The sequence below is a fragment of the Parasteatoda tepidariorum genome, chromosome 8 (genome assembly GCF_982258835.1).
Source record: "Parasteatoda tepidariorum strain Cologne lab strain chromosome 8, Ptep-v5.0, whole genome shotgun sequence".
Lineage (NCBI taxonomy): Eukaryota > Metazoa > Arthropoda > Arachnida > Araneae > Theridiidae > Parasteatoda > Parasteatoda tepidariorum.
This window is the reverse complement of record NC_141762.1, coordinates 21,108,624-21,135,464: the sequence shown is the minus strand read 5'-3', so window position 1 is coordinate 21,135,464 and position 26,841 is coordinate 21,108,624. Positions and strand designations below refer to the sequence as shown.

Below are 26,841 nucleotides of genomic sequence, written 5' to 3'. Positions count from 1 at the left end.
GAGTTTCCAGAACATTTATCTTTGCTTTAGAAGCAACTTGCGGGTTACCAAACTAAAATAAAAACAAGAAATGATTGCCAAACCAGTTGTCTAGTGTAACTTTCTACAAATGATTGGATAGTTCCAAGAATGAAGTTTGCTGGGATAAATTTCATTCACAAATTAAGCTCCCACACTTCCTTTAACGTCTCTTCCCGTGCTATGCCCATCATACTTCTGATTTCAATTGAAAGAGGAAATCCCCTCTCAGAGAAAAAAGGACAATAAGAAAATAATAAAACATCAGAAAAAGTCTGTGTGATAAGGTATGTAGCACAATTTTCTTAAAAAGGGTTAACGTTTTAATAATTTAGCAATTTACCACTATTGGCATGGGCAATTTTCATGAACCAGCAGAAAATGACACAGGAGGCCGAATAATGCGTGGAATAGACAACGTAAAACTTTAGTGTGTTCCACTGTATACGTAGATAATAATAAATAAAAAATGTTAAAAAAAATAAGCAAGACTTGATAAATATGATTCAAAGAACTATAAAATATGAAGCATGATAGTTTAGATATTAAAATAATACTTAACACTTGAAAAACATACTAAAAATACTTTACAAGTGAAAGGAGAATATGATTTAGTGTATTTAAAACAAAAATTGCAAAACATGTTACTTTAAATAAAATTTTATAGATTACATTATACAAAAAAATGTTGTTAGTTTATTCATTAATAAAAAGTAATTAATTGATAGATTAAGCATAAAAACATATAACAAATAAGATGCAGAAAACTTTAGTATGCATACTTGTATGTGAAAACTAAAATTAAATATTAACTAATCATGCTCTATATATTACGCATTGATAAATACACATACCATAACCCAATGCGCCTGCTTTCTACAATTAATTCTGAATTAAATATATTTTTCAAAGTGCGACAATAATATTTCCACAGAAAGAAATAGCTGCTCCAAATGATGGTAGAATTGATCACTTGACAAGTACTGATAGAACACTTTAAAGTGATCTCTAAATCGGAGAAATATTTTCCAGGGTTAGGCAACTCTAGATTTTAGGAAAATTCTTTTTTTGCTTAAAAAGTGTGCCATAATACAATGAAATAATACACTCAAAGTTTTATGAGAAGTAAAAATATTTAGATACCTGCATTTTTGTGCAGTTTCTGACAGTTAACTGCATTCACCTAAGAAACTTTTCGGAAGTTACATATTTCAAATTGACCAAACTCATAACTGGTACAAATTCTCACCAACTGACAGCAAATTTTAAACATACATTAAAAATTGCATTATTTTCAGACATAAGAAGGATTATTTAATTTTGGTGCATAGTTTTTTTTTTAGTTATAAGCGAATTTCTAGCCATTAAGTTTAGGAATTAAGGAAAGCAAAACGCATAAATTAAAAATGCAAAAATTGATGAATAAAAAAAAAAATCCTTTTGTACTTTTGAAACATATGCCCATATTTATACCTGCTCATACCAACTGAAATCAATTAAAAAATACTTTAAAAAAATGCAAAAATTGGTAAATTAAAAAAATAAAAAAAGAACGTACATGCTTTTAGGGTATATTTCAATATCAATACAACATAGTCACATCAACTGAAATTACCTTGGCACTACATTACATTTGATTAATTGGTTTACTGGAAATAAATTTAAAATAAAAATATTTAGTTGGTTGCAAGCTTCGGAGTTTGCCTATTCTGTGATGTATCAACATGAAAAAGAAATTTTTTTTCAGTTCTTTATTTGTTGACAGAATGCTAATTTAAACTACCTTGCTATGAAAAATTTCAGAATTGGGCTTATATTTTTTCTTGGCAGAGTTGCCTAATCCTTTAAACAGTTTTGATATAAAATTTTAACAAAATAAAATCTAATACAGTATTGGCAATAAACATTTATCACATTAACAATGACAGTGCTAAGTCTTCCAGGAGACACCTAAAACATTTTTTTTCTCTTCTGAATATATATTTTTGGAAAATGTGGCTTTTACTACTGTTACCAGATATCAAGGAGATGGTAATTATTATAACATGAAACAAAGACAAAATATCTAACACATAAAGCAGCTATATGAAGCGTTTAACATGAATAGTTCTGAATTAAATCAGTACAAATAAAGGTAAATTTATCATGATTAAACCATTTGATGACATCATTTGCATGAAAACATTCACTTTATTGTGACCTATTTAGTAAAAAAAAAAAAAAAAAATGTAGTTAATGTATCGACAATCCTTTCATATCAAGAGAGTTAAAAATGCACAAACCCCACGTTGCATGAAAAATAATAAAAAGCTCCAACAATGGCAGAAAGTGCTTAATCACTACATTCAAACAGTACAAATGTTTAGCAATAAAGAATAAATAATTTTAGTTTGGTGATTTGTTGAGATTTAGCATCAACTAGAAGTCAAAACATATGCTAGATAAATTAAAACTTAAACAACAATTATTAACTTTCAACACCAACAGTGGATTGTAATTGTGAAGACTCAGTTCTAACAGAAGTAATATCAACACTATCAGCTTCATTAGCATCATCTGTATATTTGTGGCTACTGTTGTTAGGCAGAGTAGGGTCAATTTTTTCTTTCCTATTTGTCTGAGAAAAAGAAGAAAAAAATATCAGATATCAAGAATGGGGGTTCACATCAGTCATAGAAATTTAGTGGTACAAAAAATTAAAATGGTAGACAAACTTGAGAAAAAAAAATATCGAACTTTACAACTGCATAACTCATGCTATGGTACTCATCAAGAGTTATTAATTGTCACCTATAACATCCTAAAACCATTTGGGATTATTATCTCATTATGATTAAAGATTGGAAATAATTAAAATTAAGTGAAAAACAATTAAAAAATAATTCGTAAATATGGTCCCGCGTTCGAATCCAGGACAAGGCATGGATGTTCTTTCATTTTCTGTACTATGTCTTTACAGTGGAAGTAACAATATGGTGCCCCAGAAAGAGGGGCTAACAAATCTGTCTAACTAATACCTGAATGACGAGTGCCAATTGGACGAGCATTGAAGGAAAAAAAATATATTAATTTAATCTTTTTCTCAGAAAAACAGATGCAATGCTATCTTTAAAAAAATATTTCAACTACTTAATAAATAATTATGAGATTTACTGTCAATTGATATTAGTCAAGTTTAGCTTAATATGTTTTATCTTGATATTTGTGCGTGCGTCATAAATAGCACAATAAATAATTCTTATGATCAGTGGCAATAATTTTGCCCATACGGCTTTGGAGGCATGTTCCGTTTCAAGGTAATGACCAGTTTACAGGTTAAATTTTCAATACCAAATAGTTTTAATATTATTTGCAGATAAATACTTCACAAGTTTCAAGAATTTCAACTGAAACTGCAGTCCAATATACAAAAACTTTTGACGATTAGCATGAGAATCATGGTATTTTTAAGCAATAATGCTTTTCTGTACAATTTGAAAGCGTGGCTTATCATTTTATGGCCCAAAACCTTCAATTAAACTCAACTTACTTCTCTTTCAGGTGGAGGTACAATGGGGATGGCTTTTGCTCGTTTTTGTTGTACAGTTGTTGGCCTTATAGGTTGAGGTTGAGTTGGTTGATAATAATAAGTTATGCCTGGTTGAAATATTTCACTTGGGGGTGCCTGTAAGCAACACAAGTGCAACATTAGTTAGGATGTATTGAGACAAGAGCCAGCTGATGAATAAGGTTTATAAATTAAGATTTTGATGTGCAATATTAAAAATTGATAAATGCAAATTCATCATTCAATTAACATGCAAGAAACACTTAAAGATGAGTATATAAAAACGAAAAATAAATCAAATCTTTAATATACCAAATAAGGAAAAAACTAGAATTCATTTGAATATGAACTAAACCAAATTTAACAGACAAATTTGGTTTAGACAAATTTGGCTAAGCATCACATCTTTCTATTTTTTGTGTGATGGCTATTTAATTGATAGACAGGGATTAAGGATTTCAAATTATTAGTCAAATATTAAAAGCATTCACCAATTTTTGAAAGTCTTCGCCAAATGCAAATCTTAAAATTTTTTATGATTTATTTTTCCCCCATAGAATTTTACAGTAGTTTATTTCAGGCTTATATTAGCCCAATTCTAACTGATTATAAGGCCATAAAATTACTGTAAATGAATAAAAAAAATACTGATTTATTTAGAAAAATTCATTTTTGTACAATTTTTAAGATCAAGTTAAATAAAAAAAAAATTTTCCAGTAGAAAAAAAAATCCTCCAAAACAAAATTTTATTGAATTTGGTGAGGTGGTTAATGCTTGGCACAGGCCCTGGATAGATAATTTAAAATTTGATAGCTTATTATAAAACTTTTAGTGATTCAAGTGCCTTCTAAATTTTTAATAAAATGTTCAAATTATCATTAATTTATCAATACTTACACCTCTGAAATAATGTGCAATAAGGGCTTTTTCAAATGATCATTGCTCCATCACTAGCCTCTAAATTATCAGCTCATAAATTTAAATTCTAAAAATTTAGATGGAGCATTTAAAATGAAAAAGCCAGCATGAAATACTCGCATATATTCAATAAAAAAAGGAGGAAACAATGATTAAAAACAAATAAAAGGATTAGGAAAGCACACTTTTAAGGTTAATACATAAATGAAAACAAAAACAATGCGACTTACAGGAGGTGGCTGAGGTGGTGGCGTAGTGAATTGAGGATAAGTAAACGGATACCCTGCTGGAGGAGGTGGTGGAGCGAAATTCATAATAGTTGGAGCGGGTGTTATGCAGGGTGGTGGTGCCAGAATAGGTTGAGCTGCAGGTACACTCACTTGTGGAAATAACCTTGGAGGTGGTGTCACAGACATACGAAGGCCTTAAATTAACATCTTTAATTAATTATAACTATCATTTTCGACTTAAGTTAAATAAATAAAAAATATTCTACCAATTAAAGGAAATTTTACTAGAAATGAGTAAAGTTTCATCTTAATGAAATTTTAATCATACTCTATGCATATTTGAGAGCATAACAAAGAAAGCACCATTTTGCAGGGGGGGGGGGGGATATTCATTTCGAAAAGTTTATGTAACAAAAAACATAACAAAAAACTGAATTGGGCTTAAAGTTTTCTTTTGTCATAGAAAAGGGTATTTTTGAAAAAGCTTTAAAAAAAAAACATTTAGAAATAGTAAGGGCTTATAATTTTATCAAGGCAGATATAATCATTACCTTTATTTTGTAAGACAGTTGATATGATTAAAAATGAAAGTATACATGATACACACAATTAATTTTATGAATTATTTTGAATAACATAAAATAAATCACAGCTAAATTATGTATATATGTATATAAATAAAAAGAATTCCCAAATGAAAAAGTTTGTCTTACATTAGAATATCATAAGAAATAGAATTTAAAAAAAAATAAAATAAAAATATCGATTCAAAGATCTTAAAACAATTGATGTCTGGTAGGACTATAGCACACCAAAGAAGCAAAGCCGAGTGTAAAGATACATATAAAAGAAAAGAAAGAAAGAATATGTATTAAGCACAATAATCAACATCACACAAAATAGAAAATAAATAATTAAATTTCACACATGAATAGGTAAGTACAAAGATGACCTTCAATATAAACATATGTTCATAACAGTGTGAATTTTTTTCTGCAGAAAAATTAAAATATAAATTATATATTAAATTATTCGTCTTGTAATTGAGCAAATAATCAATTGAATGATTGGTATTGTTTTTCAAAGGTGATACAAAATTGAAGATTACATGGCATAGAAAAAAACTAAAGATTAACTAAACTGATGAAACAGCTTTTCAGAGGGCAAATAATAAGAATGCATATGAACATACAAGTTTATTTTTTATTAACATAATTTTACATTAAAAAATTTCAGTTATAATCTCAAAAAAAAAATTAATTAATTAATAAATAAAAAATATAATTTAAATAAATAATATTTTCATGAAAATTAAATTTTATACAAGATTAGGGACTAGATTGAAAGGAATTTTAATGGTGCAAGAGCTAGAATACTGAGAAAAAAAACAAGGGAAAATAAACAATATTATTTTTAAACATTTTTTATTATATCAGGGGTCTGTCTAGGTTTTTTTTTGAGAGGTACCTATTTTGTGAAAACTTAAGACATAATTTATGAAATTTAGGCATCATTTGTGAAAATTGAACATTATATTAAAAAATCAACACAAAAATATGGACTTATCGTTTCTTACGGAAAACAAAAATAAAATTTTAAGAAAAAGTATTTTGTGAAGCTACCGTTTTTCCCAAAGTTGAATTTGTGAATGTAGCGCTAAATGGTAGTAAATTTGGCCTAGACAGACCCAAGTATATACATACAACTGGTCTCATTAGGATACCCTTCTCTATAGGCTTAGGTCAGATTCAAAGGTATAAGAGACCTCTAGGTACAACAGCTAGCATATTGGATAAAATGAATAAGCAGTGAACAAGCATACAAAATACAAGACAAACATACAAAAAGCAGACAAAGAGACATACCATAGCTTTCAGAATAAGGAGGAGGGGTAAAAGTTTGATATGCAGATGGTGTGATGAGAGGGGCACTTGTAGCTGTTTGGCTTTGCGTACTGGGTGTTGGAACACAGCTTTCTGTTGGGGCGTACAGAGCCGTTTGATACCCTGCGAAACACACAATGTCAATATGAATTTCAATTTATTAGGAAAAAAATATCAGGCTTGTCTGAAAATAAAACAACGCCTATAGAAGTGAAAAACAGAAGCCTGTATCCAGTCGTTCAGAAGTAAAATAGAAGCTCCGTTATACTTGAAAACTAAAAAAAAACCTGTTTATTTCAAGCATCTTACTTAGTTCTGACAGAAAGTAACTATGAAAGCAAAGATACACAGAAATCAATTGAAATAATCTACAATTATTAAACATTATAAGAAATAAACATAGAAATTTAATATACATCAGAGATGCCAACTTGCTCCGGACAGCACATAAATATTTTCGAGTGGTAGTTTATTAATGTGTGAATCTTGGTTTAATAAATTAAATTTATAAGGTTTTCATCTACCACTATTTCTAAATAATTCAAAGGCTTATACAATTCGCTACTTTATTACAATTAAGTCTGGTGACACGGTTTTAAAAGTAAACAAAATTAGTCAAATGTTTGCAAATTTCAGCATGTAGTTGTTCACCGTTTTTTAAATTATTATGGAGCGTCTGGAGCAGTTGGCATCTATGATACATACATACTTGGGATGTAATGAATAATGATTTGGCCACTAAAACTGGCCGAACAGCAACATTTAAAAAAAAAAAAAACATGAATTAATATTATTTTTTTTATATAAATAAGTTTAATCCTTAATGAAAAATAATAAAAATTTGGCTACATTATTCGTATAGAGGGTATAGGGGAAAAAACTAGATCCATAAGAAAAATTAAACTGATTAAGAGCTATATCAAAATAAATAAATATAGTTGTAAAATTGAGAGAGAGAAAAATAGACTTATCTTATTTCTTAAAACAAAACTTTAAAAAAGTATACATAAAATGCTAAAAGAAATACAGTCTATCAGAAATGCCACACTGTCATAAAATTAATAAATAAAAAATACACAAAAGTAAAACAGAAAAAAAAATCAAATGAGAATAATAGTTATGTCAAATTTTTGGAAAATGTTAAATTTGAAGTTACCTGATATATACAGTACACTTTTCAAAGGTACTAATGACAAAACTGATTTTTTTAAATAAACTATTTAAAACTTAAAAAAATATTGCAAATATGCTATCCACAAAACTGCATTAATAATATACTACAGATGACAACTACTTATTTTCTAAAATAATTTCTTACTTGCTCCTTTTTTTTATCGCTGATATTGTTGGTTGGGTATAGATCCGTTTAATTTTAAAGAATATCAACATGCAAGAAAACATATTTAAGCTCATTTTCTTAGTGCCTGAAATTTATTTCAACTTTGTAATATCAATTAAATAAAGAATATTGCATTTTAATAATGCTACAGAAATATAGCTTACTTAATAAGGAAAAATAATTTTGCAAAAACACAACATCATAGCTAGTGGTTGGCATCCATAATTTACTTAATACGTTAAAATTAACTATGACCAAATATATGTACTAATGCAAAATAATTATTCTACGCAATAAAAAAAACTCCTTTCGAAAATATTTTTAAAAAACTATTTTTTTAAATAAAAACCTATGTATTAAACAAGACATTTTTTCTGAAATACTTAACTCAAATATATTAATAATTATTAAGTCAAGAGACTGACTATTTATTGATGACATTGTTATACAAACCTGCTTCATAATAAGGTGGATGCTGAGGAGGTACTTGTTGGGGTGGAGGGGTTGGATAAGTACTAGTTTCAGGAAGACTTCGCTGCCTTAAAGAAGAGTATCGTTTTGGACGCCCAGAAGAATCTCCAGCACCTTTTAGGGCCATTTCAGACATATTAGGATTACTTGGTAGTTCACCTACACAAATTATATCAAAGCATATAAATAAAGTATATTTTATTCTTTTTCAGGTTATAAACCAACTTTATAAACATTAAAAAAAAACAAAAAAAACACTGTGTTAACTTACACACTAGACACAAATTAAAATAGATGCCATTCATAAAGAATACCAGTATCTTTCTCAATTTTAATAAATTTTTATACACAATAATGAAAGCAAATCAAGCCAAGCTTTGAATAACATAATACAATGTACACAAAAAAAAAAAATTAATTTCCTCTTTTTCTACTTTCCAAATCAAGGACATGGGATTGGATAAACATGTCACACAAAAAAAAAAAAAAAAATACAATTACGGTAAAATACCTACAATTATATGTACTTAGTCAGTCAAAGGTCATATCAGAAAATCGTCTTTCACCCAGAAAAAGTTTTTCAACGTGTGGCAATGTGGGAGCATTTAGAATAATTCATCTAATCTAATTAAAAAGAAAAGAAAAGCGAGAGAGGAAAATATGAATCTTGGGAATTTTAAGTAAAAACTCCAAATTTAAGAGATGATTTAAAATAAGGTTTTTCCTTACTATGATGAAAAGAAACATCAGAAATAGATTTTTTAATGAAGAAAAATTTGGAAAGTGGTTAGAATATTTAGAAATTTTTTAGAAGAAATGAAAATATAGAAATATGAAATATAGAATGGCTGGAAGTAACAATGAACCACTAGCATTAAATTTCACACATATGTTAGTCAAGGTAAGAGCTCAAAATAAATAAGCATTACTTAGTCCTCATTCTACTATACAAATAAAGAACAGGGGATTGGATTGAATAAATATGCCACAAGAAAACAAACTATACAACTATGATAAAATGCCTACAATAATAAATACTCAAGCAGTCAAACGTCATGTTAGAAAATTTTCTATCAACCAGAAAAAAGTTTTTGAATAAGTGGCCATATGGCATTTAGAATAAATTGTCACATATAATCAAAAAGGAAAAAAAAAATTGGGGTGGGGGGCCTTCCAAGTTTTAAGGGTTTTCTAAGCAAAGTTTTTACTATGATGAAAAGAAACATCAGAAATGGATTTTTTAAAGCAAGAAAAATTTAGAGAACAATTCTAATATTTAGAAAACTATTGAAAATTTTGAGGAGAAATGAAATTTTTCCATTTTTCAGATAAGGTTGTGAAAAGATATTGAAATACAGAACAGCTGGAAATGATACAGGATGTGACACCATATCACTAGTATTACAAATTGCACGTATGTTATTCATGGTAAGTGCTCAATATAAATCAGTATTACTTGGTCATTTTTCTTTCAACTAAAAACACATTGTGTAGTTTTCAAATTTTACACAAAAAACCCTTTTCATTAAAGACGTATGAAGTAAAGTTTTTCTTACCATTATTTTCAACATGATTAATATTTTCTTCGTTACAAATTTGATGATTTTCATGAACTTCTAGTGACAACTGCTCCATTTCATTACAGAGATTGTTGTTGTTAGCCTTATTTTCAAGAAAACGTGGGGATATATGACGATTATTGTTTGATCTACCTCTTCTATTGTAGTCCCCTCTTCCACCATAATCACCCCTTCCAGAACCTCGATGTCCACGAGGATTTGGGCGCCTGTTTCCTCGTTCATGGTTATTAATAAAGGGAGGTGTCTTGCCTCTTCTTGGAGGCACATCTCTTTCAACAGAATTTCTTTCAATAGAATTTCTTCCACCATAACTAGAATTCTCAAAAGTGAGTGTTCTAACAGATTGAGCCTCAATAATTTTAGGTGGGCTTTTGCTGAAACTATTCAGTGGAGGTTCTTCTACTTCCGGTTCATTATTTTTGGTAGGCAATGCAGGAAAATCTTCCCGGTTTATGACAGGAAGTACATCTACATCCTTTACTTCAGCTTCTAAATAAAAGAGAAAAAATATTTAAAAAAATTCCCTTTGGAAGAGCGATGGGAGATATAAAATAAGAAACGTTTTATACCTCCATTCTCATTATTAACAAAATTTTCAGCCGTGTTTGTATTCAGGCCTTCTTCCTCATCCTCATTTCTAGGCCCTGAGAAATTCAATGCACGCTGCCCTCGACCACGGAACCTAGGATTTCCACCCCTACTAAAGCGGCCAACTCCTCTTTGACCTCTCGGGGAGCCCCTAGGGGATATTTTAAACTTTTCCCTGCCATAAGCTGTTACATCTTCCCAATTACGGTCATATTTGGTGGGTCCACGTCTGAAAAAAAGAAAGAAAAAGAATTATAAATAATTGTATTTCTTTTTTTTTTGTGAGTAGAAATATACATATACAGGGGTGATTGTAGGTCCAACTCAAAAATCCTGAAAATTTCTTGAGTAAAATCCCTCAAAAAATTTATATCTTTATAAATTTAAATCATTGAAATTTTCAAAACATGATATTCTAAATGAATTATATGCAGCATAATTTAAATGAATAATTATGTGTAAGTTTACTTTTATCTCTAATCACATTTATTATTCTACCACAAAAAATATTTACAAATGAAAGAGATGCCAAGTATAAATTCCAGTTCTAATATTTTTAAATAAAATATACAAGAATTTTTATACATAAATGTGATCGATGATTTCTTGAAACAACTGGACTTTGGATTTCCGGAAACTTTGGATCGCTGTTTGCGAAAAATCCGGAGCATAATCACCCCTGCATAAATAAATAGATTTCCTCAATTTCAGTACTTAAAGGTGGTAAAATATTTTTTTAGAATAATTAAAAGTAAAAATATAACTTCCAAAGTAATTTTTAATTTAGAAAAAAAAACCAACATAATTTACAGTTTTATTTACAATTAAATGCAAAATTATTTCTAAAAGAAAATTCTCATTCACGTCTTTGATAAATACAGAAAATTTTTTTTTAATTAAAAAACAGTCAGTTAGCATCTTTATTCTTTCAATCATAGATCTTTTCCAATATATTTCAAGCATATAGGTTCTAAATTTTTTTTTTTAAATTTTGAGCCTTTAGCTATTTTTTTAAGAAAAAGGTAGTCTTCAAAAAACCTGTTTTTGTAATAATAAAGCAAGTTGGCTATTCTCTACATAAAATCTTACTCACTGAGATTTCTAGAGTAATAAATATATGGTTGATTCACAGATTAAAATGTTTATTTAGAATTATTTCGAACTAAAATTATCATGTTGTATTCAAGACACTAAACAAAAGATTTTACTATTAATTTTAAATGAATTCATTTTTGAAAATGTATACAATTTTGAATATTTTTCAAAAAATAAATTTAAAGGAATGTGGAAAAGTATTAAAAAGAATGTAAATAGCTTGTTTAGTAGAAATTCAAAATAAAATTATTAATTAAAAATTATTTATCAAAGTGCATAAACTTTGGATAAGTTTAACTTGCAAATAGGTTTTTGCACTCTAAGCTAAATTGAGTGTGATCATCATATTGCTAGTACTCTATCAAAGAATTTCCAGAGTTTATTTAAAATTTCTCTTCCAGGTTTTCCAGGAGAATTTTTAAACTCTCTAAAAATTGCAGACTTTCCATTTCCGAAGAAAATAACCACCCTATATTAAATATTATGCATGATTTTTGCTTCTTATTACTGATTAGGTGAGATGCATTGCTCAATATAAATAGTATTATTATAAATAATTTAATATGTTTACTAAGTAATGCATTCTGATGACCTTTAGGACTTTAAACTAAAGTACATAATTTTAATACTACTTAAGTTAAATGAAATGATTGTTAAAAAAGGGAGAAAGCTTACTAACCCGTAACGTCGCCGTCTTCTAGCTCGAGGAGGACCATCCTCATTCCTAATGTCATACCCGTAGGTATCTATTAATTCATTACGTGATTTAGGAAATTGCTCTTCTTCACGAAAACGGTCATGACCCCATTTGCCTTCATCAAGCCATAACTTCTTTTTCCTATCCCTAAGGAGAAACAGTTTCATTGTCAAAATATAATTTTATGAAAATAAAATTTTACAATACAGAGCATTTTCAAAATTTATTTCAATACAAAAAACGCTAAATTAATGTAACTATTATAGTCTTTTTGCGATATTGAATATCTTATTTGACAAAATTACTAAGAAAAATATGGAGTTGATCGTAACATTGATACCTATTTGATGGCAATTAAAATATTTCCTAACACTTGTTCTTTACCTTATAGGGAACTGTATTTAATTTGATTTAAATGCAATAGTAGATCAAATAAATACATCCATATCTGTGTAGTTTAAGAACCATCTAGCTGTTTAAAGTATTTTCAAAGTGCTTATTCTTTATACCTTCAAACATAAAGAGTGGGTAAAAAAAATTCAAGACAAAATTAAAAAAAAATTAGGATAAAGAATCATGAAATTATTTTTTTTGGAACAGTACAGTAAATGAACCAGACAATTTTTAAACATGGCAAATGGGAAAAAAGCGTTATTTGCTCTATTTACGTTTAATAAGAGCACGTTGTATCCCAAAAGAGTTAAATAGTATAAGATATTTAATTTCAGAATTACTTTGTTACTAGAACAGGAAGTTTTATTGATTTCAATATAGTTTTATTAATGAAGCATTGAACAATTCAGAACAGTTGGACACCTGTAAAGAAAATTTTTACAGTATTGATACATTGACATTATCAATTAATATTCCTTTATACCAATATTTAATTGAAACTTGTTAATATATACTTTATAACAAAAAAATCGACGCACCAACATGCTCAAAATCGACGCTCGATCAGGCTGGAATGATGCCGACTGGGGACGTATAGTCTTTAGTGACGAATCCCGCTTCCAACTGCGTCCTGACGATCATCGAAGACCTGTTTGGAGACACACAGGGCAGAGGGGGGATCCTGCCTTCACTATTGCACGCCACACAGGCCCTCAACAAGGCATTATGGTCTGGGGTGCCATTTCTTTTGACAGCCGGACCCCTCTGGTCGTCATTAGACGAACACTTACTGTACAGTGGTACGTTGACGACATCCAAAGACCTGTTTTGCTACCGCTCCTTTTGCAGCGCCCTGGGCTGGTTTTTCAGCAGGACAATGCCAGACCACATACGGCACGTGTTGCTATGAACTGTCTGCAAGCTTGTTAAACTCCTCCTTGAACTGCCAGATCACCAGATCTCTCTCTCCCATCGAGCATGTCTGGGATATGATGGGAAGGCGATTGCATCTCCCACGGAATGTTGATGACCTCGTTCGACAATCGGATCGAATTTGGAAGTAAATACCGCAAGAGACCATCCGGGAGCTTTATCAGTCTATGCCACACCGTGTGGCAGCTTGTATCCAGGCTAGAGGCGGGTCAACACCTTATTGAACTTGTTACTGTAACTCTGCAATAAATTATTCAATTGTTCTAAAATTTTAATCATTTACTATTCTGTACATTGTCTTCCTATCCACCAATTTTCGTTTTAATCGGACAAATCTTTCTTGGTGCATCGATTTTTTTGTTATAGAGTGTAGTTCAAGACCATATTAATCAAATAACTTTAAAGTAGGTTTCTAATAATCTTGAAACAAAAAGAAAATCTAAAAATTAGAACAAAAGTTGACAAAAAATTTTATAAGATAAAATAGATAACAGAGCTTCTTTTTCACAAAATGCTTGAATCACCAAAAAGTTTGAAATTTGAAATAGAGCAACAACCCTATGGATGAGGCTATAGATTCAACTATGTATATGATTCATTTGATGGTCCCTACATTTAAGGTAACAAATTTTTCTATTTAGATGTTGGATAAAAAATATTTCTTCTCCAACTTTCTATTATTTTAATCAATAATTTTAAAATCCATAATTGAATTTGGAGAAAATGGAATGATTTGAACACATACACAATAAAATCAAGAACATCAGGACAAAAATGCTAAAAATCAGAATAAAATTTTTTTTTTATTAAAATCATGACAACTACCAATGCTGTAACTGTAATAATATAAGATGCGTAACTGACACATCTTACAAATAATAAAAAGACACAAAAAGAAGCTACTAACCTTGGAGGTTCTTCAGGTTTTTCTTTCACATCTTCACTATTCCCCCTGTCATCGTGTTCATAAAACATTCCTTTTTTGGGAATATACTGAGGATTCCTTCGATCTTCATCAAAATCTAACTCCTTTTCAGCAGCTACACTCGCAGGTGAACATTCCTTAAAAATAAACATACACATCCCCTTTAATTTGTAAGGCAAATATTATTGAAATATTCATGTTTGTTTTAACTTGTATGAAACATATTTTTGTTAAAACAAGGGAGCTACGTGGTATACTGAAAATTGCATGAGACTTACGTAGAGATTTAATCTTGTCAATTATTTAAAACCAAATAAAATGAGTTATTAACCTACTTTCACTTTGACTAAACTTAATCACCAGATTGGTTACACAATCCAAAGATTAATTTTTAATTTAAAATGTTTTTAAAACAATAACTAGTCTATTAAATTAACATAAGTATGGGTCCTTAAAATGTAGATCTATAATAAGATATATACCAGAGTGAGTTCATAACAATAAAACTGATAATCTAAAAAAATAATAGCATTGACAAACTAAGTAATAAAAGCATGTAGAAAATAAATAATAAACAGAATTGAGAAATTAAACACTTAGCATTGAGAAACTGCATAAAAATTGATAAACAAAACCTCTTATTTGCTATGACTTAAAGAAAAAAAAAAAGTTCATTATTTAATTTTTATTTGGCAAGAAACAATTTAGAAAAATATCATTGAAGAAAAGCTTTAAATCCCACAATTTAGCTAAATTTGAAACAAATAGTGTTGTTTAATTTTTAAACAGTTCTTCATTTCTAAGAAGTCAAAGAAGCTTGAAAAATTCAATACAAAAAATAGTAACATTAAAATTAGTATGCACATATTTAACACTATGTTTTTTAATATTCAACAATGCATGAATACCTATTTTATTCAATTTTTTTGTAGTGGAGTGATATTTACATACCATGTCTCACTCACTGAGTCTGCTTGTTCTATAGAATTTATACAAAAAACAAAAAAGGACTTCCTCTCCAATTTTTCTTTTTGTTAATTAAATGTATGAAGAACATTATTGACAAGTAATAAAAACAAAAAATAATTATCTCTAATGTGAAATACTATTATCTCACTTTGCCTTTCTATCATTTATATGGCTGAAAAGTACAAACATGTTTTTTTAGTAGATAAAAAGTTTTCGGAAGTGGCAATACATAAAGAACACAAGCTTAATAATTTATTGTTGTGAATGAACATGCATTTTGCTCTGCTTAGAAAATTTCATACTTGCCTTGTGAAAATTGTTTCATTTTCAAGGTGAGTATATTTAAATCTTGTTAACATGAGAAAGTGGGGGGGGGATGTAAAAATAATATAATACCTCTTACAAAACTGTGTTTTTTGCAGTAAACCAACAGCAATATAGTTTTAGACATACCTTGTCCAGAACATAAAAATTCTGATTTGTCTATTTGTACAGGTGATTTACTGATAATTTCTGTTCCAAAATGCATAAGAATCTGAAAAACTGTTCCAAATCTCAACTACTTGACTACATCCCTACTACTCTCGTTCCCCCGCAAAGGACTTCAAATTATTAGCCAGTATATTAGCCAAATTTCAAAAATATTAGCTGAATTTCAAAATTCTTGGCCAAAGGTAAAGCTTAAAAAAAAAAAATTTCATAGAAAACTTCAAATCGATAAACAGATTTATAATAAATTATATTATTTTATAAAGTTCAAATTAAGACTCACTTGGGAAGGAGTAAATGAGCAATGACTGAGAGAGAGGATCAAAACTGTAGATGTTTTATTGTCTTTGTGAAAAAGAAATAGGAATAAGTCGGGGTTAATTTTTAATAACTTCTTAGACTACAGCAATAATATAAATATTAACCTAAAGCAACTTTATGTCATTGTCACGTATGTATATAAGAAAACATATTTTCTGCAAAAATAGTTGAATGATAATATGCACCTGTGGCATAAACCCTACGAAAGAATTTAGTCATGTGATACTGCAACAAATATGGTCATCTCTATTTTACGGTAGTTAGTCTTAGGATTACATAATTTCTCTTTCATTCATTATCTGGATTTATTATAATTCTAACTGGTTATTTGGTTATGAGACTTATCTAACGGGAATTACTGTTATCAAATAAAAAAATACAAGATTTTTCAGAAAAATTCTTCCTAAAATAATTATTATTATTATTTTTTTTTTTTTTTTTTAGAATTGAGGAGAATACACTGCCTTTTTTTAGAATTGAGAATTTTTGGTAGAAAAAATCAATCTTCGATGCTTTCACAAAGCACAATATTTTCTTAAATCGATTTTATCGCATTTGGCGAGGTGACAAATTTGCGATCAGAAGTTTGAAATATTCATTTTATTCTGTAAGAGTAGACTTAATACATCTTAAATGTGCTTCTTCCAAGTTAAAAAAAAAATGTAGCAAACAAATTTTATATTTATTGTTTCGAAATAAATGGTAATATAATTTTATTTTACCTCTCCATCACCTTGCTGCCTCTCTTCTTCGACAAACTCTTCATCTTCAGATCCATTTTCAGGAGCATCATCACCATTCAAAAATTCTCCTTCAACATCTTCCGTTTCAGCAATACCTTCCTCTCCTCCTTCTTCATCCACCAATTCTGACAAAGATTCCTGTTCCTTAGGACTAGTTTCTTCATTCTAAAATATGTTAAGTTTAATTAGCATTTCACATGTACTCTACCATTGGTCAGTTTATTTTTTAAAACCTGATAATTTTTTAAACCATTTACAATAAAACGATGCGGTTTGGGCAGAAATGCTCAGAAACACAGGTGATTTTTTTAATAATGAAAAACACATTTGATATTAGTTACATTTTTGACTAAAAATTGATGATGCAGTTGAATTAATGAGCATATAAAATTATGTTACAATCTATTTTAAGGAATAAAAGTGATTTCACATTATAGCTAGCTGACAAATGGGTTTTCTATCATTAGGAATTACAACTGTCAGACGATGGAAGACTATCTGCACAGCGTTCAGTTTTATACGGTTAACTGCTTCACAAAATAATGTTAAAAAAGCAATTGATTCAGGACGACACCATATATATATATATATATATATATATATATATATATATATATATATATATATATATATATATATATATATATATATATATATATATATACACATATATATACACATATATATATATACATACAGGGGTCTGTCCAGGGCAGATTTACTATCGTTCAGCGGTACCTTCACAAATTCAACTTTATGAATGCGATGGTTTCACAAAATACTTTTAAAAAAGCAAGTTCAAAGATTATCCTCCCGTCTCTTAAAATTTTGTTTTTGTATCCTCGTAAGAAAGAATAAATCCTGGGTTATTTCCGCTTATAAGAAAAGTTAGCAAGTGCTCGGTCAGATAGTGCGGTGTGGTAAGCCTAACCAGTCGCTGATGCCATATTATAGAGAACTTTTTTAAAAATTAAATGCCAAGGTGCTCCCTCTGTAAACTTTACAGGAAGTTGAAATTTGAACATTATTCTAAACATTCGAACATTTTTCTAAATTTATTCGAACAGACCTTTATTTTTGAATGAAACATTCTATTCTCCGTGAAACTCTTTTCAATATGATCTCGTGGGAAATGTTCTCATAATGAAAAAAACTTTTTGTGGAAGTACTGTTAAATGCATGCTTTAAAATAAAAAAAATTCAAGTTGAAATTAAACAATGGACAGTGATTTTTAAATTTGGATACAATTTTAAGCCCAAAATTTTACAATAGCAAAATTTATTTTTGAATATATGGGGAAAAATATATAAAAATTTACCATATTTTTGTGTTGATTATTTAATATAATTTTTAATTTTCACAAATTATGTCTAAATTTTCACAAAATAGGTACCTCTCATAAAAACCTAGACAGACCCCTGATATATACACTGGTTATCATAAATTAAGGAAAAATCACAAAAATAGCGATAACTCTTTCAAAAGTAAGCCAAACCGTGCAAAATTTGCATATGTTGTCCACTAAGAGTAGCTGAGTAAAATTGCAATATGCAAATTAGTGGCGCTGCACTCGGCTTACGTCATCTGCCTGGAGCATAAAAGTCCAAGTTTGAGAGAAAGCACACAAATTTTACTGTGATTGCGACATTGAAAATCTGAGATAGCCAATTCGTAATAATGACCTCTAGGCATCATTTGCCTGAAGAACTACGATGGAGAGCCATCGGGAGACTAGAGGCAGGGCAGAGTCAATCAGAAGTGGCCAGATGGCTAAATGTGAGTCCATCTGTGGTTCATAGACTTTGGAGGCAATTTCAAACCACAGATTCGGCATCTAGGAGGTTCAGTCAAGGACGGCCAACTGTTACGACCAGTGCCGATGACCGATATTTGACATTAAGTGCACGCAGGAATAGAACCGCTACTCCGACACATCTTAGATCCTCTCTTGCTGCAGCCACCGGAAGGTTGGTGTCAACGTCAACTGTGCGCAGAAGGCTCCACGAAGGTGGTCTGTATGCGAGACGACCAGCCATTTGCGTGCCGCTCACATCACCCCATAGGAGAGACCGTTTGCAGTGGGCCCGACAACATGTCCACTGGACGTCAGATCAATGGAGGCCTGTTCTCTTTACGGATGAGTCCAGGTTTAGTCTAGAAAGTGACAGTAGACGTTATTTGATATGGAGAGAACCTGGGACCCGTTATCATCCATCAAACATCCGTGAAAGAGATGCATACGGAAGAGGCAGTGTCTGTGTTTGGGGAGGCATATCCTTAGGAGGGCGCACATACCTCCATGTCTTTCCAAGGGGAACCGTGAATGCTCAGGTTTATCGAGACAACATCCTTGATGCTTATGTGCGCCCATATGCCGGGGCAATTGGTGATTGCTTCCTGTTACAGGACGATAATGCAAGACCACACAGAGCTCGCATTGTTGATGATTATCTTCAACAGGAAACAATTACTCGCATGGAGTGGCCAGCTCGATCCCCGGACTTGAATCCTATCGAGCACGTTTGGGATGCTCTAGGGAGGCGTGTATCTGCCATCAATCCGCCCCCTCAGACCCTTGCCACGCTTGCAACTGCTTTACAAGAGCAATGGCTCTCACTTCCTATTGAACTGATAGACCGCATAATTGAAAGCATCACACATCGCTGTTTGTGCTGTATTGCTTCTAGAGGCAATCATATTCCATATTAAAGGTACTTTTTCTATTGCAAACTGATACTTCCAATTTGTTTATTTTATACATGTGCTAATTTCTATACTACTATTAATGTCTGATAATTTCTTTTTATGTTGTTTAATACCTTACTATGTGTTGTATATTGTGGGTAAGTTTCATAAAATTCCATGTGTAATTTCTTGAGTTATCGCGATTTTTGTGAATTTTCCTTAATTTATGATAACCAGTGTATATGACAAATGAAACAACCTCTGTGTGAGAAAATCAACAAAGGCCAATAAATGGCACTGCACCGTTATTAAACAGTTCAAACTATTTTGATGTGAAGGGAGAAAGAGCAAAAAGTGTAAAAGCAAACATGTGAGGTTAAAAAATGAGATTGTGCTACGAGACTAAATGAGTTTTTTTTTTAAATATTGAAGGGTAAGTATCCTCCTTATTGGTTTTCTTCATTGTGATAGTAAATGGTCATACACAAACACACACATATATACATATAATGAGCAGCTGGTTAGACTGTTTTTTTAAATATAGTCAAACTGTGAGTTAAATATAGTGAACATGGTTTATAGTGAACTCCCAGATATAGTGAATGAAATGTTCGGTCCAGTGCCTTGCTATACACGGATAATGTCTTTAACTGATTTTTTTTGCAATAATTTCGAAATTTCTACTTCGAAAAAAAAATACAGATACCGATTTTCAAAACCATTTATAGAGGGGAATGCAGCAATAAGCATTTTTTCTTGTTTGCTTCTTTTATCTCACTTTCCCATCCCTAAACAAACAAAGCAGATGTTTCCAACCCAAGCAGACGATGCCCCGTAAGGTGTCAGTCGGATAAATATGCATTTTCTGTCAGAGGGAATGAGCAATTATTCATTATTGGTCAAAGGGTTGGACACTAATATGTGTTGATAAGGCCCTCATTTCAACTCCTTTTTGCTCTCAGTTCAGTTTAAAAAATCCTGCAAACAAGTGTCTCAAATTTAACTATGGCGAGCAGTAAACGTAAAATGTTCTCCATTGATGATAAAATGGGTATAGTCAGAAAAATTGAAAATGTATGAAATCAAGCTGATATTTGCAGGGAATCTATCCAAATCTGCAGTTTGTAACATATGGAAAAATAGGCAATTAATAATTTCTGCTCATGAAAAAAATTTAGATGACAGAAAAAAGTGGAGAAAAGCAGATCACAAGGATGCTGAAGAAGCATTACTGAAGTTGTTCACCAAACGAAGTATCTGGACAAATGTCGATGAATTTGCTAAGCGATTTTATGAGACTACTTTTATGTGCTCGAATGGCAGTTTAGATAGGTTTAAAAAGCGGAATAACAGAAATTCAGGAAAAATTATCTGTGAGTCGGGAAGTTCTTCCATATCTGATGTTGAGGATTGCTCATCAGCTAAAGATCAAAAAAATTTTTTGTTTGTTCGCAAGACAAAGAGTAATGAAAAGTAACACATTTTTTGCTACTACATAATATTTTTCAGTCATTTATTTGAATAATGTGTAATAAAAGGGAGGAGTTTGGGAACCATTAGTTAAATTGCCTGCGTAACGGATATAGTGAACTTCCAGTTATAGTGAACAGAAATTTCGGTCCCTTGAAGGTTCACTATAGCGGGGTTTGACTGTATTAGACAAATATTATTTTTTTTTTTTTAGATTTATAAACTGTTCCATACATCACTTGTTCCTGAAAGGTGTTCTGAGGGTTCAGCACAGGGTTCTGTCAAAGGGTCAAGGGTGATCTGAAAATTAGGAATTTTTATAGGCCAGTTGTTATTTTTTAAATTTGTAAAAACATTTTTATATCTAATCAATAATTCATTATTTATTTAATATTTTGGGTTACTCTAAAAAAATTATTTAAGAAAAATAATGGAGGAAAAAAACAACATTTAAAATATTTATTGCAAACTTTTTGAAAACATTGAATAAATTATTAAAAGCATTCACATTATAAAAAACTGTATTGCCAGAAAAGTTTTCAATCAAAATAATATAACTAAATTCAACATTAAAATATGTTTGTCTTTTAATTATTATCAATTTTTATAGCACTTCTTTTTCAGTTTAATTTTAATGAAAATCGTTTTTCAGCTTGTTTCAGTAATTTTCAGCTTATGTATAACAGCAAGGAAAAAATCAATACAAAACTAGTTGCCGTTCCAACTCACCGAATTTGATTGTGAGACATATACCTAATTTTTAGACACTTATTGATAAAACGGCAAAAAAATGTCATTCTTTATATTAAATACTTTTAAAGTAATTATTAGACTTTCTTTGCTTTCTATATCTATAAAATAAGGCTTCTACCAAAAGATTTAGGGTTCCACAGTAAAAAAAAATTGGGAACCCGCACACAATTTAAAGAAAATGAATGATATAAAGAGCACTCACAGGTTTTTCAAGAATTTTTTCTTCTTCTTCTGCACTTTCATACTCAGAGCCATCAGCAGTTTTAAGTGGGACAGCCTACAAATAATGGAAGTCATCAAAAATAGATAATTAAGATATTAAAATATCATTAAAAAAATTAAAATTTGTGAAATAGATATCATATATTATGCACATTGCTTCAAAAAAAGGACTACTATGAATAACTTTTGATCTAATGATCAGATCTTTACATTCCAGGACTAAATCTTAGTGGATCAAGTGGGTAACCTAAATATGCTACCTGAAAAACTTTTGATCTAATAAATTGATCTTAGGACTAAATCTTATTGGTTCAAGGGGATAACCTAAATATGCTAGTTAATTAGTGCAGACGATATTTTTAGTTATGAAATCAGAGAAAAAAAATATATACTTTCTCTAGATAAACATACCCTTTGTTCACAGGATTTGAATTTTTGAGCCCCATAATATAGGGGGTAGGCGCAATCTTTGAAATATGGTCAGGTCAAGAGAGTGTTTCAAAGTTTGGACCCCATGACGTTAATGTTACTTTTTGCATATTTCACTATATCTCGAGGGGAGATTTCCGTATCATGATCTGTGGCAAAATAATTGCCAAGTCTTGGAAACTTCCAGGCAGTGGTCCATGAGAAACTTTAAAAAAAAAACAGCACAGAAAGGGACAAAGTCAAAAGGTATAACTCATAACCACCCCTGGACAAACATCTACATGTTTCTTTTAAAAAAAAATTTAGCAAATTTAGAATCTACTTGGCATCTTGGTGATTGTGTTTGGCGCAACAGATCACAATATGGAAATATCTCCATTTATTATTATTCTATTTAATAATAGTGGAAAAAATATTGAATTTTAAGGTATAAATTTTTTAACATCATTTTAAAGTATGTGATCTTACATGGCAAAATACGAAGTTTGTGCGAAATAGATGGAATAGTTCCTCAGAAATCGTATTTTTAAGAGAGTCATATAGTTAAGATATTTTTTCAAGTATTGTTTAAAACTATTTCATTAAATTATTTATTCCTTCAGTTTGAGTGTTCTCATTTTTTGGGGATACCATTCATTTTCTTTCAATGGTTTGTGATTTGAATGAATTATTTTCCCTTTGTTTTCGCAATCCAGCTCAGCACAATTTAAGAATTGCACAAAATGTTCACAAACATTGCAATAGCTAATTTTATACATTTTTTATTGTAACATTGTACGTTTAATGGGAAGCATACAATGTCATTTCTTTCTGTGTCTACAAATAAAAACTGATTTTTTGAACTGATTTTCCATCTTAGCAATGACAGAATAGAAGTTTCTAGACATTTGATTAGATGTTCACAAGTTATAGAAAATTTGGTAAGACAAATGGGTTAAAAAACAAACCTTCTCAACATAAAACTTCAGTTAACATTAAAATGTTGTTTTTCTACATGAACTCATTCTTCAAAATAATTAATAAATAAGGTAAAAATGCTTAATAATATATGATATTGAGAAAAAGACGAATATAAATGTCAAATATTTTCTATAAACTGAAATAAGAAGGAAATGCATGTTCATTATAAATGAATGCATATACATGAATACTATACTGCACTAAACTGTCCGGTTATATTGCCAATTACCAGAATTTTTTATTTAACCATCTCTAATCATGACTGCAGATACAATACAAGCATTTAATTAATTAAAAAATGTCAACTCATCAATGTTTACCAATTAGAAAGACAATAGGTAACTTAAATACTAACAATATGTACATTTAACCACATATTTATAGATTCTGAAATGCAAGGATGGGTATTTTTCTAAATCGGGCATATCTTCATGATTTTAGGAAGAAAAAAACTTAACACAATTAAGGAATGACTTAAATATTGTTATTCTCAATCGCACCTTTTCGGGAGTATCTTTTGAACTAATAGCACTATCGTTTAAATCTTCAACTTCAAGATCAGATTCAGAAAATGATTTTTCTGAATCATCATCCGACTTTTGTCTTCTCCTTCGAAGCAACTCTGCCATTTCAGGAGTTCAAAAAACAATATCGTGTTCTAATCAGTTTAAGAAAGATGACAGCAAGTTAAATACTTTCATGTAGGTACTTTTGATTTCTTAGAAAAACCTTTCTAATTTCGAGAATTTATCTCGCACATACACATGCAAAATAAATAAATACACAAAATTCCGTCTGTCTCTGTAGTTGGGGGGAGAGAAGTCGACTTCTTAAGTTGCCACAGTTATAATCGGTCAAAAAAATAAGGAAAAGAAAGCTTTTTACTGAATTGGCCGAGTGGAAAAAAGTCTTTGAGGAACAGTTTTTGCTGTATGCAATTCAAGCAGTCACTGCCGAGGATGAGACTATTGTTTTTACTTTCTCTTTTGAAAAATTTAGGAGCATTGGATGCGAAAAATTTCTTCATGCGAATTCAAAAGTGTGACCGAGATGCACCTCCGAGTTTGCATGCACGATTTCTTTTTGCATCCAGTGTGAATGCTCCTCAGCGAATCAAGCTCAGGGCCAATCTCAATGAATGCGGTTTTCTTGCATTTTCAATCACCTCAGATTGAAGAACCTGATTGGTGAATAGTATTTTTATAACAGAAACTCACTAATCAGGTTCTCCATTTTTCTCCGCAGTGACCGGAAGTGAGCGTATCTCATTTGCAGTAAGAATGGCCCTTTTCTCTTTTCTCTCGACGGTGAATTCTAAAGCAGATGCGGTTTGCTGGGTCCATCTGCTAGGGTATGCTGCTACTGTTTCATTCCATGTCGTTTAAATTCCGAAACTTATATAAGAAGGCTAAATATTTTTTATGCAATAAGTGGATTTTCTTTTTTGGAGAAAGGAACAAAAAATAATTTTAAACCAACCCATAAAATTATAGATTTTATATCAAGTCAAAAAATTTAGTTTGTTTTAGAGAATAGCACATCAAATCTCTCCTAGACCAGAGATTTAAAATTACATTTCAAATTTAAAGAGTTTTAAGTTTAATATAACTTGCTTATTATTTCCCCCCTAAATTTAAAGAGCCAAGTAAATGAAAATGTTCGTCCGCATGATCCATTAGACGTTGTGGATTTGCGATCGAAATGAACTATAGGTGGCGTCTGGCCGAATTCTTTACTTATGGCAACACCCTGCATGCTTTCACCATTAGCGTACTAGCCGAATACTAGCCGTTTTCCAGGAGCTTATTTATGGATTATCCACAATGGCTTCAGTGGCTTCAGCTATATAGGTAACTATTGTAGACGTAATCGATAAAACTCAACAATTACGAAACAGCTATTGAAAAAAGTCTTAGAATGTTTCTCGTTGTCAAAAATTAGATCTGGGATTGAAGCAAAATGATTAGCTTGATAAATGAACACATTTAATAAATACTATATACATTTAGCTACAATTAATCATAATGCGTTTCAGTTAAATTTAGTATCAAATATTTACGATGCGTATAGCGCGAAAGAAAAAATAAATAAATAAAAGCAAAGATAACACAAGAAAAGCAATTCCAAAATTAGGAATAAAAGCTGATGCTAAAAATTGCGACCTTTTTTCTGTTAGTATTAACAATATTTACTTTCTTGTTGTTGTTGTTGTTGCTAATTTACGTCGCACTAGAGCTGCACAATGGGCTATTGGAGACGGTCTGGGAAACATCCCGGAGGATGATCTGAAAGACTTGCCATCACAATTTTGATCCTCTGCTGAGGGGATGGCACCCCCGCTTCGGTAGCCCGACGACCTGCGCGAAGTCGAGCACTTTACGGTAGCACAGTTTAACGAGGACCAATACCGCACACCCTCGGTCCTTACGCAGACTGATCCAAGTGGTCACCCACCCGCACACTGACCGTAGTCAGTGATGCTTGACTTCGGTGATCTTCTGGGAACCGTGTCTTAATGATCAGTCCACTGCGGGACTTACTTTCTTCTAATTGCAAGCTGTTGCGAAGTCGAACTTTGAATTTTATAAACCATATTGGACGACGACACACAAGAAGAGGAAAACAGGTTGTTTGAGACAAGAGCACATTTCTTTATAGGACGAAGACATTTTATACAAGAAAACTGAGATAGGCACAGTAGGCCTTGACCCTCTATGGGCCCTCGCTCCACTGAATTTGGTTTAGTTTATAACCCTATAAAAACGTGGAGGCTATTTTCAGTAAGACTGTATACACTAAGAAGTAGCAGTTCCAGTTGGTGGCAGAAATGAAAGCTGCCATCATGGAAATCTGTAATAATATTGATGCTAGCGTCTCCCAATGCTCAGCAAATGGTACACAACATCATATATTTCAAGTAATATAAAAACAAGAAGGACATAATTAGCTAAATCAGAAGTTGCTTTATTTCGATAGGTCACTTTTCCCCCTCTTTTTTTACTTATTCGATGTTTTTTCTCTTCCAAGTAGCGAAGGAAATAAGATACTTCTTGCAAATATGTGTTAGATATATATGTTTGTTCCTCACTGGTTTTAATTGCGTCCTGCTATGGCGAAAAATCAAAGTGGTTTCATTTGAGTGAAACACATTGCGTCTTCCATCGATATATCCCAACGTTGC

At 30.8% G+C, this 26,841-nt stretch overlaps 1 protein-coding gene across 4 annotated transcripts; it reads right to left on the bottom strand.

Annotated features, from left to right (window-relative positions):
* Positions 1 to 10: 10 nt before the first annotated feature.
* btz (CASC3 exon junction complex subunit) lies at positions 11 to 24,508 on the bottom strand. 4 transcript variants are annotated; one of them, XM_016066586.4, is made up of 13 exons: positions 24,161 to 24,502; positions 22,252 to 22,326; positions 21,531 to 21,596; positions 17,120 to 17,305; positions 14,601 to 14,755; positions 12,350 to 12,514; positions 10,557 to 10,804; positions 9,964 to 10,476; positions 8,390 to 8,566; positions 6,580 to 6,720; positions 4,715 to 4,908; positions 3,548 to 3,682; positions 11 to 2,635 (listed from the first exon to the last, which is right to left on the bottom strand). In XM_016066586.4, the coding sequence occupies exons 1-13, from the start codon at positions 24,287 to 24,289 to the stop codon at positions 2,486 to 2,488; spliced, it is 2,334 nt and encodes a 777-aa protein (XP_015922072.3). In that variant the 5' UTR covers positions 24,290 to 24,502; the 3' UTR covers positions 11 to 2,485. The 4 variants fall into 4 exon arrangements, with proteins under 4 accessions (XP_015922072.3, XP_071036721.2, XP_015922073.3 ...); XM_071180620.2 differs by lacking the exon at positions 6,580 to 6,720 and having other exon boundaries at positions 24,161 to 24,508; XM_016066587.4 differs by lacking the exon at positions 21,531 to 21,596 and having other exon boundaries at positions 24,161 to 24,501.
* Between the last annotated feature and the right edge of the window lie 2,333 nt (positions 24,509 to 26,841).

What these genes read in the sequence shown, in the direction of transcription:
- btz (XM_016066586.4), bottom strand. Translation starts at nt 24,289, where the DNA reads ATGGCAGAGTTGCTTCGAAGGAGAAGACAAAAGTCGGATGATGATTCA. An exon ending in CAAAAGATACTCCCGAAAAG is followed by an intron (nt 22,327 to 24,160) that starts GTGCGATTGAGA and finishes CATTATTTGTAG; the next exon opens with GCTGTCCCACTTAAAACTGC. An exon ending in AAAAAATTCTTGAAAAACCT is followed by an intron (nt 21,597 to 22,251) that starts GTGAGTGCTCTT and finishes CCTAATTTTCAG; the next exon opens with ATCACCCTTGACCCTTTGAC.